At 43.3% G+C, this 12,667-nt stretch overlaps 3 protein-coding genes across 8 annotated transcripts; 1 reads left to right on the top strand and 2 right to left on the bottom strand.

The window, feature by feature from the left end:
* Positions 1 to 648: 648 nt before the first annotated feature.
* On the bottom strand, positions 649 to 5,264 carry TRMT10C (tRNA methyltransferase 10C, mitochondrial RNase P subunit). 4 transcript variants are annotated; one of them, XM_076350092.1, is made up of 3 exons: positions 5,058 to 5,264; positions 3,158 to 3,584; positions 649 to 2,790 (listed from the first exon to the last, which is right to left on the bottom strand). In XM_076350092.1, the coding sequence occupies exon 3, from the start codon at positions 2,757 to 2,759 to the stop codon at positions 1,512 to 1,514; it is 1,248 nt and encodes a 415-aa protein (XP_076206207.1). In that variant the 5' UTR covers positions 2,760 to 2,790; positions 3,158 to 3,584; positions 5,058 to 5,264; the 3' UTR covers positions 649 to 1,511. The 4 variants fall into 4 exon arrangements, with proteins under 4 accessions (XP_076206207.1, XP_076206198.1, XP_076206226.1 ...); XM_076350083.1 differs by lacking the exon at positions 3,158 to 3,584; XM_076350111.1 differs by lacking the exon at positions 3,158 to 3,584 and having other exon boundaries at positions 5,110 to 5,264.
* On the top strand, positions 4,642 to 7,617 carry TXNL4B (thioredoxin like 4B). 3 transcript variants are annotated; one of them, XM_076350155.1, is made up of 4 exons: positions 4,642 to 4,724; positions 5,711 to 5,876; positions 6,595 to 6,746; positions 7,253 to 7,617. In XM_076350155.1, exons 2-4 carry the CDS (start codon positions 5,745 to 5,747, stop codon positions 7,416 to 7,418), a joined length of 450 nt encoding a protein of 149 aa, XP_076206270.1. In that variant the 5' UTR covers positions 4,642 to 4,724; positions 5,711 to 5,744; the 3' UTR covers positions 7,419 to 7,617. The 3 variants fall into 3 exon arrangements, with proteins under 3 accessions (XP_076206270.1, XP_076206254.1, XP_076206262.1); XM_076350139.1 differs by lacking the exon at positions 4,642 to 4,724 and adding an exon at positions 5,296 to 5,367; XM_076350147.1 differs by lacking the exon at positions 4,642 to 4,724 and adding an exon at positions 5,454 to 5,627.
* A 1,085-nt stretch (positions 7,618 to 8,702) lies between these two features.
* Positions 8,703 to 12,457, bottom strand: LOC143166070 (putative protein ARB2BP). The gene is made up of 2 exons (XM_076350124.1): positions 12,384 to 12,457; positions 8,703 to 10,011 (listed from the first exon to the last, which is right to left on the bottom strand). The coding sequence occupies exons 1-2, from the start codon at positions 12,414 to 12,416 to the stop codon at positions 8,956 to 8,958; spliced, it is 1,089 nt and encodes a 362-aa protein (XP_076206239.1). The 5' UTR covers positions 12,417 to 12,457; the 3' UTR covers positions 8,703 to 8,955.
* Between the last annotated feature and the right edge of the window lie 210 nt (positions 12,458 to 12,667).

Here is a 12,667-nt window from a genome sequence, read left to right as displayed (position 1 = left end):
CTCCCCACTGCTCGTGGTTTAAAAATTACCTTTATGAGCTCAAGCGAGCAATGACGTAATCCCCCCCCAAAGCAAAAGCCAGTTCACAGATCGGCAGAGGCTGTTTTTATGGAGAAACAGCAAATAGCAGGAGGCGCACCCCAGCAGCACGCGGCTCCGCATCGCCTCTTCCTCACGGGAGGGAAAAGGGGGGCTGCCGGAGCGAGGCGGCCGCACCCTCGCCCAGCTGGTCCTTGTACCCGAGGGCTCGACAGAGAGCTGGGAGGCAGCCCCCAGCCGCGCCTGACCCCGCACCACCCCGGGGCGAAGCTTTGTGTACTACCCAACCACCCGCAGCCGAAAGGAAGCGGGTCTTTCTCCACACCAGGGGTTCCGTGCGGCCGGAGGCCCCCGTGCTTCACGGGCAGTGAAGGGGGTAGCGCGTCCTCTGCCTTCCGACCCCTCCTCGCAACAGGGAATGGATCATCACTGAGCCCAGGTATATTTGGAGCCTACTCTTCGAAATTACATTCCCTGCTCCTGGTTTTTGAGTTTTCAGGACAAAACCCACCACTTGCCATCATTGACTTCAAGCGTTGGGGTAGTCAACTAGATTAAATCAAAAAGATTTAAGCACCCGTAAAGGCACCAAGAAATCACTCCTCCTCCTCCAGACAGCGGAAAGAACTGTATTTAACAACGCGCCCGCTGTAGCTCTTCTGCAGCCTGAACACAGACTTTCACGGAGAGACCAATCGATACATTTTCAGCTGTGAGAAATATTACAAGGCGCTCTGCTCCTGTAAGTATTTACTAATAGGACTGTATTATCATCTCAAAAGTTCCAGCACTTGGGGAAATCTACGTTACATGGACTGAAGACGCAGGCATTTAGGGATAAATGCCTTACACGGAAGTACATAAGGTATTTTTTTTTTGGCAGGGTCAAGAAAACCTGGATTATTCCTTCCAAACAGGGACTTGATTCGTGCCAGACAGAACACCCAGGAACAAATCGTGCAACTCCCCACACTCACCCTAGGTTTAAACCATTTGTTTTTAGCTCAGCTATCAAAAGTCCATTCATCTACACACCAAAAGAGGATCCAGGAAGTAACGGGGAAAGGTGTCTTCTATTTCATCTTAGCTAACCTTTTAGAAGATGACTGTGGATGGCCTGCACCTGCAAACCCAAAGCACTGAGGTATTCTCTGAAGAACGACCTTTGCATTCAGTTAGTCACCCTTGTCCCAGCGTGATTCAACTGAACAGATTTATATTTTTTGTACAGAGTAAATGTTTAGAACAGATTATCTCATTTCTCTTACACAATTTCAATAATCTGTGAAGAAATTCAAACAGCTGGAATACTACGGTCATTAAAAAAAAAAAAATCCCTAACATCGGTCCTTTCAAACTTGACCAACAAAGGCATTTTTAGAGATAGATAGCTGAATACAGTTCCAGAAGTCCAGAGAAACCGGAGCATTCAAGCAGTTTGCTCGTAATAAATCATTCTCTTCCCCATCACTCTACTTTTGCGTTAGCTTCTTAGAGTAGTTCTTGGCAAATTGCTTTCGTACTTCTTCCTGTCTCTTTCCAAGTTTAAGCGTGTTGATCAGGTTTAAGTTTTTTTTCAGTTCATGCACAGGCTTGCTTATGAAGCCGTAATATTTCCTTTTCGGAACAAATTCCAGAGCCGCCTTCCAGTCTCCAGTATCTTTCAGGGTTAATAAAATATGCATCATTTGATCCAGCGTGAGATTTTTGGCACCAGTATTCCAAAGCAAGTACTTCTCCAACGGAAGGGCCGCAGTCTCCAGCCCCAACCGCTTTGCCCGTGCTAAAGAGACTCCTGTTTTTATGCTCCTGTCAACCATTGACCCGACAATATAGATTTTATCGTGATCGAATGTCTTCATTACTTTGGGAGAATCAGCAGTCAGATAGATAAGCTTATCCTTTGGAAAGACATCTGTGTAGCACTGGTCTGTCACAGTGATAAGCAATTTGCCCCATGCCTCTCTGTAATGCTTGACAAATTCCTTGTGATAGAGGCTGTCGCCTTTGAAGTTACAGAAGTGGATGTGGAACGGATCCACAGATCTTCGATTGCAGCCTTCACTTAGTACTATCTGTCTCACTGTATTTGCAACTTCTCGGACGGACATATCCTTTTCGTAAGACATGTCAAATACTAGAGGTTGGCCAAAGATCATAGACTGAGCAGCCCTCCAACCATATGTTCTGTCCATACAGTTGGCCCACAAACATACGAATGAATTCCTTTTGGTCTCATCAGTTTTTGAAGCTCGCTCTTCTGTTTCCAGCCTCCTTTCCCTTTTCTCATCCATCTTTCTTTTGTCGTTTTTCTTGTGAAGTTCTTTGAGATGCAAATATTTTAAATACTTCTTTTTGGCTGACTTGGAAGGACATTCCAAAAAGGTTTTTAGCTGTTCTTCACTGATATTTTCTGGAACCGATCTGCCAGCTAGTCTCCACATCTCCAAAACCTCACGTGCAGCAGCCAAAGTGGAAAGCTCCTTACGCTCAGAGACTGTCTCACTGACTTCGTCTTGCAACCCAGACCTCATTACCTTCTTCCACGCATCTAAATCTAGTTTTTCTGAGGGATTGCATGAATTGTCCTGCTTCAGACAAAACGATAAACTCAGAGTTCTACTGAGTGGAAACAAATCCTTTTTCATCCCATGTTGTGCAGCAAATGGAAGGACAGAACTTCTTACAATTTTTTTCAGAAGCACATTAGCAGACTGCATACTTAGACAGGTGCTGTGTTCAAACACTTATCTGCAAAACACCAGTAAGAGGGGAAAAAAACTTGTCAGAAATCATGAAGAAAATGCACACAGATTTTCATCCCAAGTAACACTGACAGACAATAACTTACTTCTTGGAGAATACTAGAAATTCCTGCTCCCACTATTACTTTTCTACTGTTTTCTAAATAAAAACAGCATGCGTGGCACTGCTGTGAAGAGACACACGCTGCTTAAAACAGCGATACTTACTGCGATTCAAAATGTGTTCAAACAACCTTTAGGTATTGTCTGAGATCTATTTAAATTATCTGTCTCATATGACAAATAAGAACCTTCGCAAGCAAAATGCTGCACAGAGACCGAAAATATTTTTATACACGTCCAGAGGTGCCTACCTGATTTACCTATACTGTGAAGATGGACAAGATGCTTCATCTTGTAACATTTTCTGGAAAAACTCTGTATCACAGAAGATCACATTTTTGCTTTTACCATTATATTTTGGGACAGCTCTCCTGGCAAACTTTAGTACTAAAGCTTTTCCTCTTCTACGCATTTCCACGTTGCGGGTCACTGGAACTACTGAAACTACCAGCGCTAGAGTTTTGCTAAGCCAATACCACTGCCAATGAAGGCACTCTTACGTCCCGTCAGCCCCTCGTTCCTGGCTCTGTCAGCAGCGCAAGCATTCACGTGGCCGCACTATGAGCCAAATCAGAGAACTGATCTTAGGGACAGCTAACCAAGAGGTGGAGAAAGGGAAACAAAGCTCGTTATCATCCCACCCAAATGAGTTTCCACACCTGATTCACCGGACACCTCCTAGAAAGAAGAGGAGATGGAAGAATAAACAACTAGTATAGGAAAAGACCATCTTTTTCCTTTTTGCTAAGCTAAGGACGTGAAACCCACAGTCCCATTAATTTCATACACATTTGTACTTAAAAGGTCTGCAAAAAGACCAAAGAATGTTCAATATTTTCCTTGTCCTATGCAAACCTACTTAAGTAACATCAGTGAAGTTTCAGTGTTTGAGAAAACATGATTTGGCCAAAATGTAAAAGTTAGCTCCAAATTTTAAAAGCAAAATTCATAATCTCCCTAATAACTTACCACCTGAAAATAATCTGATATACAGAAGAACAAGTTAAATCTAATTTTGGCGTTATATATATACCTGCCCAGACGAAGACCCACAGAAAGAGCAGCATATTATTAGGAAACATTATATAAACTGGCACGCATTTTATGATACTATAACTGGTCAAATTGGTGACTGACTTTTCATTTTCTACTGTTATAAAATTAACAAAAACTCCTAATAGCGTGAAGTTAAGAGAAAATTCGTGTTACAATAGAGATGTTCATAGTTTTACATTTAAGTGTTAAAGATACTGGCAAAAGCAATAATCAAAAAAGTATGTTGTCCAGCTTGGAGAAATCAAGGGATCAGTTCCTCAGTTAACTTACGTTACTGGAGCTCCAATTAAGTCAACAGTTGAAAGGCAGATTTGCACAATCTGAATGGTTGATGACAGCTTTTGATAAAAGCCAAGTTACCTTTCAGTGTGTCCAGCATGCACACTACCACGTCATTACTGCAAGAATTACTCTAAACCTCTTTGAAGAACCTACATTTGTAGGACTGAAAATATTTTTCTGATGCTTTTTTTTTTTTTTTTTTTTTTTTTTAGTATGACTTCACTGTAACTAACCCCGGGAACAGAAAGGCCCTTCGCTGATATTTCGGAGGCTGAATAATTCGGTTACTACCCCCGGCACAGATGCCCACACAGGGCTGTCCGCAGGCCTGACCCCTATACAGCGATGCGGGCCGAAAGGCCATGTGGCGAGCGCGCCAGACGCGGGTAAGCAGCGATGCGGCCCGTTCCACAGCGGCACTACCGGCCCCTCAACGCCTTTTAAACCAGCCCACAATTGAACCGAACGGCGACAAGCTAGGTAACGCCTCAAAGCACCGCGCTGCGCCCCACAGCCCTCCCGGCGATACCGGCGCGCCTCGCTCCCCCCTGCTGCGGCGGGGACCGGCGGGGGAGCGCGGCCTCCGGGTCACCGCGCCGCAGGCCCGACCCGCACCCGTCGAGGAAAGCGGGGCTGGGCGGGACGGCAGGGAGGCGAAAGGGCGCTCCCAAGGTCACTGGGAGCCACCGGCGGGACGAGGAGGGGAGCATGAGGGGCACCTCAGGCGCCCCGGGCGAGTCTCTCGCCGGTAACCCCCGGTGGCGGGAAACACGGGGCGGGAGAGGCCTCCCCCTCCAGCGCCTGCGCCCGCACCTGCCCGAGCTCCGGCCCCGCTCCAGCCCGCCTGGCCTCCGTCTCGTCCCACCCGGGAAGGAAAGGCGGCGGGCGGACGGACGCCTCTGGTCGGCGGACGCAGCTAACGCCCCCCTGCAGCAGCGCCGATTCCTCCGCCACCTCGAGCTCGCCTCAGGGGAAGCGGCCTGCGCATGTGCAGCGAGGGACGGGTCCGCCGCGCCTTCTTGCCCGGGCGCGGCGCCGCGCTCGTTGGCTGTCCTCGGGGTTCCGCGGCTGCACGGCGAAGGGTCCGGCCCCCTCTTCTCCCCCTGCCGCAGGGCCCTGCGGGGTACGGCGATCCCCCCCGGGGCAGGCCCGGGCCGGGGGGGCGGTCTGCACCGGGGCCCCGCGGGGAGCCCCCGGGCCCTGAGAGGGGCTGCCGGTGGAGCCCTGCCGCTGCCCCTGCGCGGGGCGAGGCCCTGCGGGGGGAGGGCCATTACAGTCGGCGGGGGAAGGTTGCGCCTGGGCCCCGCCGCCCTGCTGGGCTAGGGCTGGGGCTGGGGCGTGAGGGAGACTGGAGCCCGAGGGGTTTGTCAGCCCGGTGTGGTGGTCGGTGATTTCTCTCTCTTTTTTTTAATAGCATGGAGAAGTTTCGCTGATTTTTGACGCAGTTCTTTTTTTCTAACAATCAGGTAGGGATTTTAGTGGAAGCTGTGGTCTGTCGGGATGAGTTTTCTGCTGCCCAAACTGACCTGTAAGAGGGAAGTGGATCAGGCAATAAAAAGTGTGGCCGAGAAGGTTTTGGTTCTCCGGTTTGGAAGAGATAACGATGCTGTTTGTCTGCAGCTCGATGATATTGTAAGAGCAATTTTTTCTTTTTTTTTTTTTAATACACTCTACTAGTATACGTGTTGCATACAAGAGAATGTCATATGTTGCTTTTGGATAATATGGTGTGTCATGAAAATTTTGGTGACAAATGTAAAATTACATAATACTATATTCATAAAACGGTTTGAAAATTAAGCAAATGTTTATGTTATTGTGGTGGGTGTACAAAGTGCTTGAAGTAGATAAGACATGATATTCTAGCCCTGCTAGAATAGTCTGGAGAAGAGGAGGCTCAGGGGAGACCTCATCGCTCTCTACAACTACCTGAAAGGAGGTTGTAGCGAGGTGGGGGTCGGTCTCCTCCCAAGTAACAAGCAATAGGACGAGAGGAAATGGCCTCAAGTTGCGCCAGGGGAGGTTTGGATTGGACATGAGGAAAAATTTCTTTACTGAAAGAGTGGTTAAACATTGGAACAGGCTGCCCAGGGAAGTGGTTGAGTCTCCATCCCTGGAAGTATTTAAAAGACGTGTAGATGAGGCGCTTAGGGACATGGTTTAGTGGGCATGGTGGTGTTGGGTTGACGGTTGGACACGATGATCTTAGAGGTCTTTTCCAACCTTAATGATTCTATGATTCTATGCTTAAACTGATAAGACATAAGGGAAATGGGCTTTATAAAGCTTGCCACCCTTTTTCCTCTTGTGTCTCAATCCATTTGTCATCCATCTTCCTCACTCTTTTCAGCTTGCAAAGACAGCTCATGACCTAAGTAAAATGGCAGTCATTTACCTGGTGGATGTGAACAAGGTTCCAGTGTACACCCAGTATTTTGACATCAGTTATATTCCATCTACCGTATTTTTCTTCAATGGACAACACATGAAGGTTGATTACGGGTATGTCATCCTACCTGGCATTATCTATTATGTCTGTAAGAATTATCAGTCTTTCTCTATGTTACCGTGTCTGGGGAAGGTAATGTTTGAAAGCTATGTTGTTACCAGCATCTGCATTGAGAACTCTGTAGGAAGCCAGAAAGACGTAAAATTAAGAAGTATTTTGAAATATGCTCTGAAGCAATAAGTAGGTGTCAGCTGTGAAACATGCCTGACTCTGCAAAAAATAGTATGGTTGAAGTCTTAGACATGACTGTGCACCTTTTTGGACTTTGGAGGTCACAGTATATTCCTGACTTGGTTATGCCATTACCAGTGTGGTTCATTCTTTCAGAATGACCAAATCAGAACCCGTAATTTCATTATACATCTTTTCTTGTCTTTAGGTGGTTTTGCTTTGAACACTTTAACCTGACAATTCTACCTTTATCTTTATATATATATAAAGATATATCTTTATATCTTTATATATATCTTTATATCTTTATATATATCTTTATATTTAGGTCTCCAGATCATACCAAATTTGTAGGAAGCTTCAAAACAAAGCAAGACTTTATAGATCTGATTGAAGTGATTTACCGTGGAGCAATGCGTGGAAAGCTCATTGTGAGAAGTCCTATTGATCCCAATAACATTCCTAAATACGACCTTCTCTACCAAGGAATTTAATGGGTGGACCTGAGATAACAAGTTACGGAAATGGCCGGTGTTCTAGATCCCTTTTTTTCTTCAAGCATTTTTAGCCACCTCTGGCACCGTGGGACAGTTTGAGCATTCACGTTGAAGGATCATATTGGTCTCCTTCTGAAGACGGACATTCTGTCACCTCGTACTTCTCTCAAATAAAGCTACATGTTCACGTGTAGAATTCACGCAAGTGACTATTCTTTGAGTTGCATGCTGACCAGCACCTACAAAACAGGCAGGTTGTATGCATCCTCAATGATGGCATCTCCAGTGCAACTTTCTCAAGTGAACTAAAGCACCGTGTAGTCTATTAATTGTCTATTTAGTACCACTTTCATTCAGATGCAATAACAGTAAACCTATCTTGATTTAAAAAGTTATGCTTGCTCTCAAGATCATTCAACTGACTGTGTCTTTCCAATGGAATTTTACACTTTTACCCATTACTGGATAACGGGACGGAAGCTTTTTCAAACCGTATTAGAGATGACTGAAATCTGAAATGGATATAAACACAAAAGGGAAGTTGACACTCTCTTTTCTCTGGTACCCAGTATTACTGTTCAGCAATTTTTTTGACTGAGATGGGAACTGAAGGTGTAGGACAAGGTTTTGTCATCCTTCAAAGCTCTTTTGCAGCCACTGAGCACTTTTAATTCCCACAGGATTAAACTGGAAATTCAGAATAACTGTTTTGTTTACATTCGCTTTAAAGGTTATTTGACCTTCTGCTTGTATAAATTGCAAACCTTGAGTGCAGACATTTGAAAACTGCCTCTACTTCCCACCTCTGTCTAAAATTAAACAGCTGAGAGAAAAGAGCAATGTCATTCTTTTGCATCAGTTTGGTAATTGCGGGTTGCTAGAGTATTGTATTTCTATAGCAGCTCATGCCCAGTAGCCTCACTGGCTTAGTTGGCTTTAAAACGGAAATTACTTCAGCTTGCTGTATGGTGTTTGGGGCACACCGTCTCTGGCTGGAGGGAAGGCAGTAGCGTGTAGTTCCCTGAAGTATCGTTCAACTTAACAGTAAACGCTTCGAGGAGGAATGTGGATGCTCCAGCTCTTAGAAGATTTTAAACACTATTTGGTATATAGTGGGGAGGAAATAGATCCTTTACATGCTTTTTGTGTTCTGGATGTGTCCTTTTAATGAAAGCTGTGCACTTAAGAAGCAAGTGTTTTCCCCAATAGTTTAATTTGATTATAGAGCCATAACTGCAGAATGTTTATTTAAAGAATGATACAGATGAGAGTTGGTATACCTTAACATCTTTATTTTGTGCAACTTTAGGTTTCATAGCTAGCTGAAAGCTTGTGGCTTAAAACTTTCAACAATGCACTTCTTTCCTAATAGTTAACTTGTATTTATGTGTTTCTCAAAACCAAACAAACTAGCTTTGAACTTAGAACTGTAAGTTGCTCCACAGTGAGGGGAAGGTCCTTAGATGACTGAAAGGTGCAGGGGCAGTTATGAAAGGAAGAGACCACTATCAAAAACAAATCAGTATACCTTTATTTATTGCCTCTTCTTCCTTGTGCTGCTTCTGGTTGCAACAGGCGAATGCCTAAAGGCTGTTGTGGTCTTGGCTTTCAGTGTGCTCTTCAGGTACTTAAAGATGGCATGTAAGCAGCAGGAGGGTGCTAAATTGTACTTTTCCGTTCCAGCAGAGACAGTAGGACAATCCACTTTCACAAGAGAACCTACAGCTTTATCTAGAGGCTTACTGTTTGATACCCATTCACGGCAGTATTTCCGTATCCATTCTCGTATTTGTGGATCGCTTCTAGTCTGGTGCTGTGTGTTGTGCATGGAGTCGATGAATGCCACAGAGTACACTCTATTCATTACCGCCCATTTTCTCCGCACCAGCAGATCAACAAACACCAAGCCACCATAGCCATGGGCAACGAAGGCCACATTCTTGGCTGCGCTCCTTGAAATGAAATGATCCCATACATACACGGTATGTTCCTCGGGGCTGCTGCTGCCCCTCTTGGGGATCCACCAGGCGGACTGCATAGAAGTCAGTGATTCTTCCCTGGTAGAAAAGCTTGACCTCTCCTTTTCAGTCTTCAGATCAACAAAGTTGTCATTGGGATTCAGTACAATCACTCCCCTGTGGCTTTGAAGGGCCATTTTGATGAATGGTATTTGTGTTCCATGCTCCAGACCCTCACTGACAATCATCCTTTGCCCCCACTGTCCGGCACGGAAAACTCCACGGTCTTGAAGAAGGACAATTAGGCTAGAGGAACTTGTTAGTGCATTCTCGCTCATGAAAAAGAAACTTCTTGGTTCATCCTCTGTAGCATCAGTTGGAATATAAACTTTCTGCAGCATACAGACTCTTTCCAGGAGCTCATAAACATATTGGGTAATCAAATGTCCCAAAACTTGATAGCGTTTATGATTCTGCTCATGTGCATTCTTGTAATAATTGAAAACAAAGGACTCATTTGTATCCAGATGCCTCAGTTCCCCTTTTATATCGAAGTCGTACTTCAGTTCCTCTTGATACTCTGAACCCTCTATTAGTTTCCTCAAGCTTAGTTCGTGCTGTATTTGTAACCACTACAAATTAAGAAGACTATGTCAATGTAGTGATAGACCTCCATACAATGCTTACATAAAGAAAAGCTATGGCATTAGAATGCAGATTTAAAAGTGGTTACAAACAAAATACTCGTTGATACAGACTATTTCTTGGTGGTCTGTAGTAAACCAGATGCTTGTAAAGCCTCTCACAGATTTCGGTTGCTAAATTCCAACAGCAGTACCTTAATACTAATCTCTCCAGTTATTCGTTCATCCTTGCAAGCACTTGCCACATGGAAGTTGTGGAATGGATGACAGAATAAGCTAGCCACTGTGATCCAGGAACAGGAGAAAAGAAAGTCCACGCAGCAAGCTTTCATGAGATTGGACTGAGGTCTCTAGTTTCAGCTAAGATAATTTTTCAACTTGTATGACTGATCAACGGATAAGAATTATACCAGGGAGTGGTTTCCATGCAACTGAAAAATTAAGCTTATCATAACCATTTTCCTAATAACTCTTCAGTCTACTACTGACTGTCCCTGGCTGTAGAATGGTAAACATGGGGTAACTTTGGTGTGGTTAGAATCCTACTTTTATAGGATTTTTGTCCTAACAGCAGAGATTTGCAGCATTAAATTCCCACGATTATCAGTATTTTTTAAATGAATTTATCATCTTAACACAGTAACTTTGTTTTGGCAAATGGTTTATATGAAGTTATATTTGGCAAATACATTGGTACAAGCTACTATATACCTTTAAATTTTTCTTGCTGAACTAACAGGTTTTTAGAACACAGTAAATCACGTTCTGACTATGTTAAAGCTCACTATACCATCTGATAAAGCTGATTACTAGGACAGAAAGCGATCGGAATATTTTCATGTAAGCGACTTGAGTTGGAGCCCAACTCCTTTAGGGAATGCAAGTTTCCTTGAGTAAGCTGCTTAGAATATTGAAAATTACTTCTTACCCTTCCAAATTAAAAAAAAAAAAAAACAACAACCAAAAAAACCCCAGTTCTTTGCTTTTCAACAGAGGAACACCATATACATTCTCCTTTTGAGCAATCTCCATTGGGTCAGAGATGTTAAGTCATCTCTTCAGGGTCATTCCTGTCTTCTGATTAATAGAGAGTAGACTAGAAAATGCTTCCTTCTCCTTTTTTATCTCATATAGTAAGTACACATAGAAAAGGGGAAGAAAAAAATCAGATTCTGTGAGATATAAACCATTTACTGCCTTGCCAGTTTCTTGGAATGGAAACAGCACAAAGAAGTTGCAAGCGCACGCGTTCATCTACGATTTTTTCATTCTGCAGGAAGGCATGAAAGACACAAAGGAGATGGGAGGACAGTCTGTTTGCTATACTACTGAAATATGGGCAAGTCACACAAAAGAGGTCATATTTAGTAGGGAGGAAGCTACCCATATTCATGCTGTTTCCCCCATGCAATGAAGTGGGAGAAAAATGGACGTGGTTTAAAGAAAGATGTCTGTGGAGAAGGGTGAAGCACAGAGGAAGCATTCCATAACAATTAGGAATAGGTAAGTGCAGTTTCCTCACAGAGTGGCATGCTGTCCAACACTTCTCTCTGTCCCTTTCTCTCCTCACCCCTAAAAGGTTGGAGACTAGTTTCCCAATGAACAGGAAGTTACTATGCTCCTACTTCAGCTACTAACAACAACATTGCTTTTTCAGTTCCGAAACAAAACAAGGATACGTGATTCCAATTAAACCCTGTGTATGTAATATTGAACATCTACTTAAATATCTGCTTTACAAAGCATTGTGAAAGGTTTCTGAAGATTTCAGCAAGCAGAAACAAAAAATCCAGTTTTACATCAGGCGTAGATATGACTTCCCTTCCTAAAATTGCCTTCAAGGTGCGAACTGAACAGTTTTGAAGCAATTTATAGTAGGTTATCACTTAAGAGTTCATTTGAATAGCACCTTAGAATCATATACTTATTAGCCTGGAGGACTGATTTTATTGTAGTAATGCCATTTATAGAATTAAAAAGCAGCAGTTACAGGTTGTTGTAGATACAGCTGCATAATGCATTTACTTCTTTTTGGCAAATGTACATTCTAAATCAGTGTTGACTGCAGTTTGTGCTTCATTGTCTATATATAAATGCAATATTCATGGCTGTTTATCCTGGCAGCCTTTACAATTGCTATTTTGATTTTAAAAATTACTGTTGAGGGGGAAAAAAAAAATCCCTCTTTCCCTTCCTCCCACTTTTCTGTTTGGATTGTAAGATTCTTCAGCTGTAAATTTGGCTAGTGTTTGTTACAGCAGTTAGCATATTTGAAACACTGCTGCAGTATAAGTATTACTCTTTATGAGATTTTTCCATTTAAAAACAGTTTTCTCTATTCTAGTAAAGCCCAACATTACCGTATGCTCTCCTGTAAAATCTGTCATCATCATAGACAGAAATCTTTTTCACTCTGGGATTGTAGATAATTTCTCTGCATGAAAGAAAACAAACCCATCTTAGTTCAAGTTTTATTACTTTACATATTTTATTCTAGGGTGTATCTATAAAATATATCAGTTGCTGATAGTTAAGGCCATCTAAAGCGTTTCAGATAATTCCAAGTTACAAGCTAACATCTCATGTTTGTAATTTACACCTGACCATAAGTTAAAGCTAAACTTCTTTGGTGTAAAACTAAAAA

The sequence above is a fragment of the Aptenodytes patagonicus genome, chromosome 1 (genome assembly GCF_965638725.1).
Source record: "Aptenodytes patagonicus chromosome 1, bAptPat1.pri.cur, whole genome shotgun sequence".
NCBI lineage: Eukaryota > Metazoa > Chordata > Aves > Sphenisciformes > Spheniscidae > Aptenodytes > Aptenodytes patagonicus.
Note: the sequence above shows the minus strand (reverse complement) of the source record. Positions and strands in the feature narration are given on the sequence as shown.

Excerpts from the sequence above, each read along its gene's own strand:
- TRMT10C (XM_076350092.1), bottom strand. The coding sequence starts at position 2,759 with ATGCAGTCTGCTAATGTGCTTCTGAAAAAAATTGTAAGAAGTTCTGTC.
- TXNL4B (XM_076350155.1), top strand. The coding sequence starts at position 5,745 with ATGAGTTTTCTGCTGCCCAAACTGACCTGTAAGAGGGAAGTGGATCAG. Across the intron at positions 5,877-6,594 it reads GTCTGCAGCTCGATGATATT|CTTGCAAAGACAGCTCATGA; the intron begins GTAAGAGCAATT and ends CACTCTTTTCAG. Across the intron at positions 6,747-7,252 it reads CACATGAAGGTTGATTACGG|GTCTCCAGATCATACCAAAT; the intron begins GTATGTCATCCT and ends CTTTATATTTAG.
- LOC143166070 (XM_076350124.1), bottom strand. The coding sequence starts at position 12,416 with ATGATGATGACAGATTTTACAGGAGAGCATACG. Across the intron at positions 10,012-12,383 it reads ATTTTACAGGAGAGCATACG|TGGTTACAAATACAGCACGA; the intron begins GTAATGTTGGGC and ends CTTAATTTGTAG.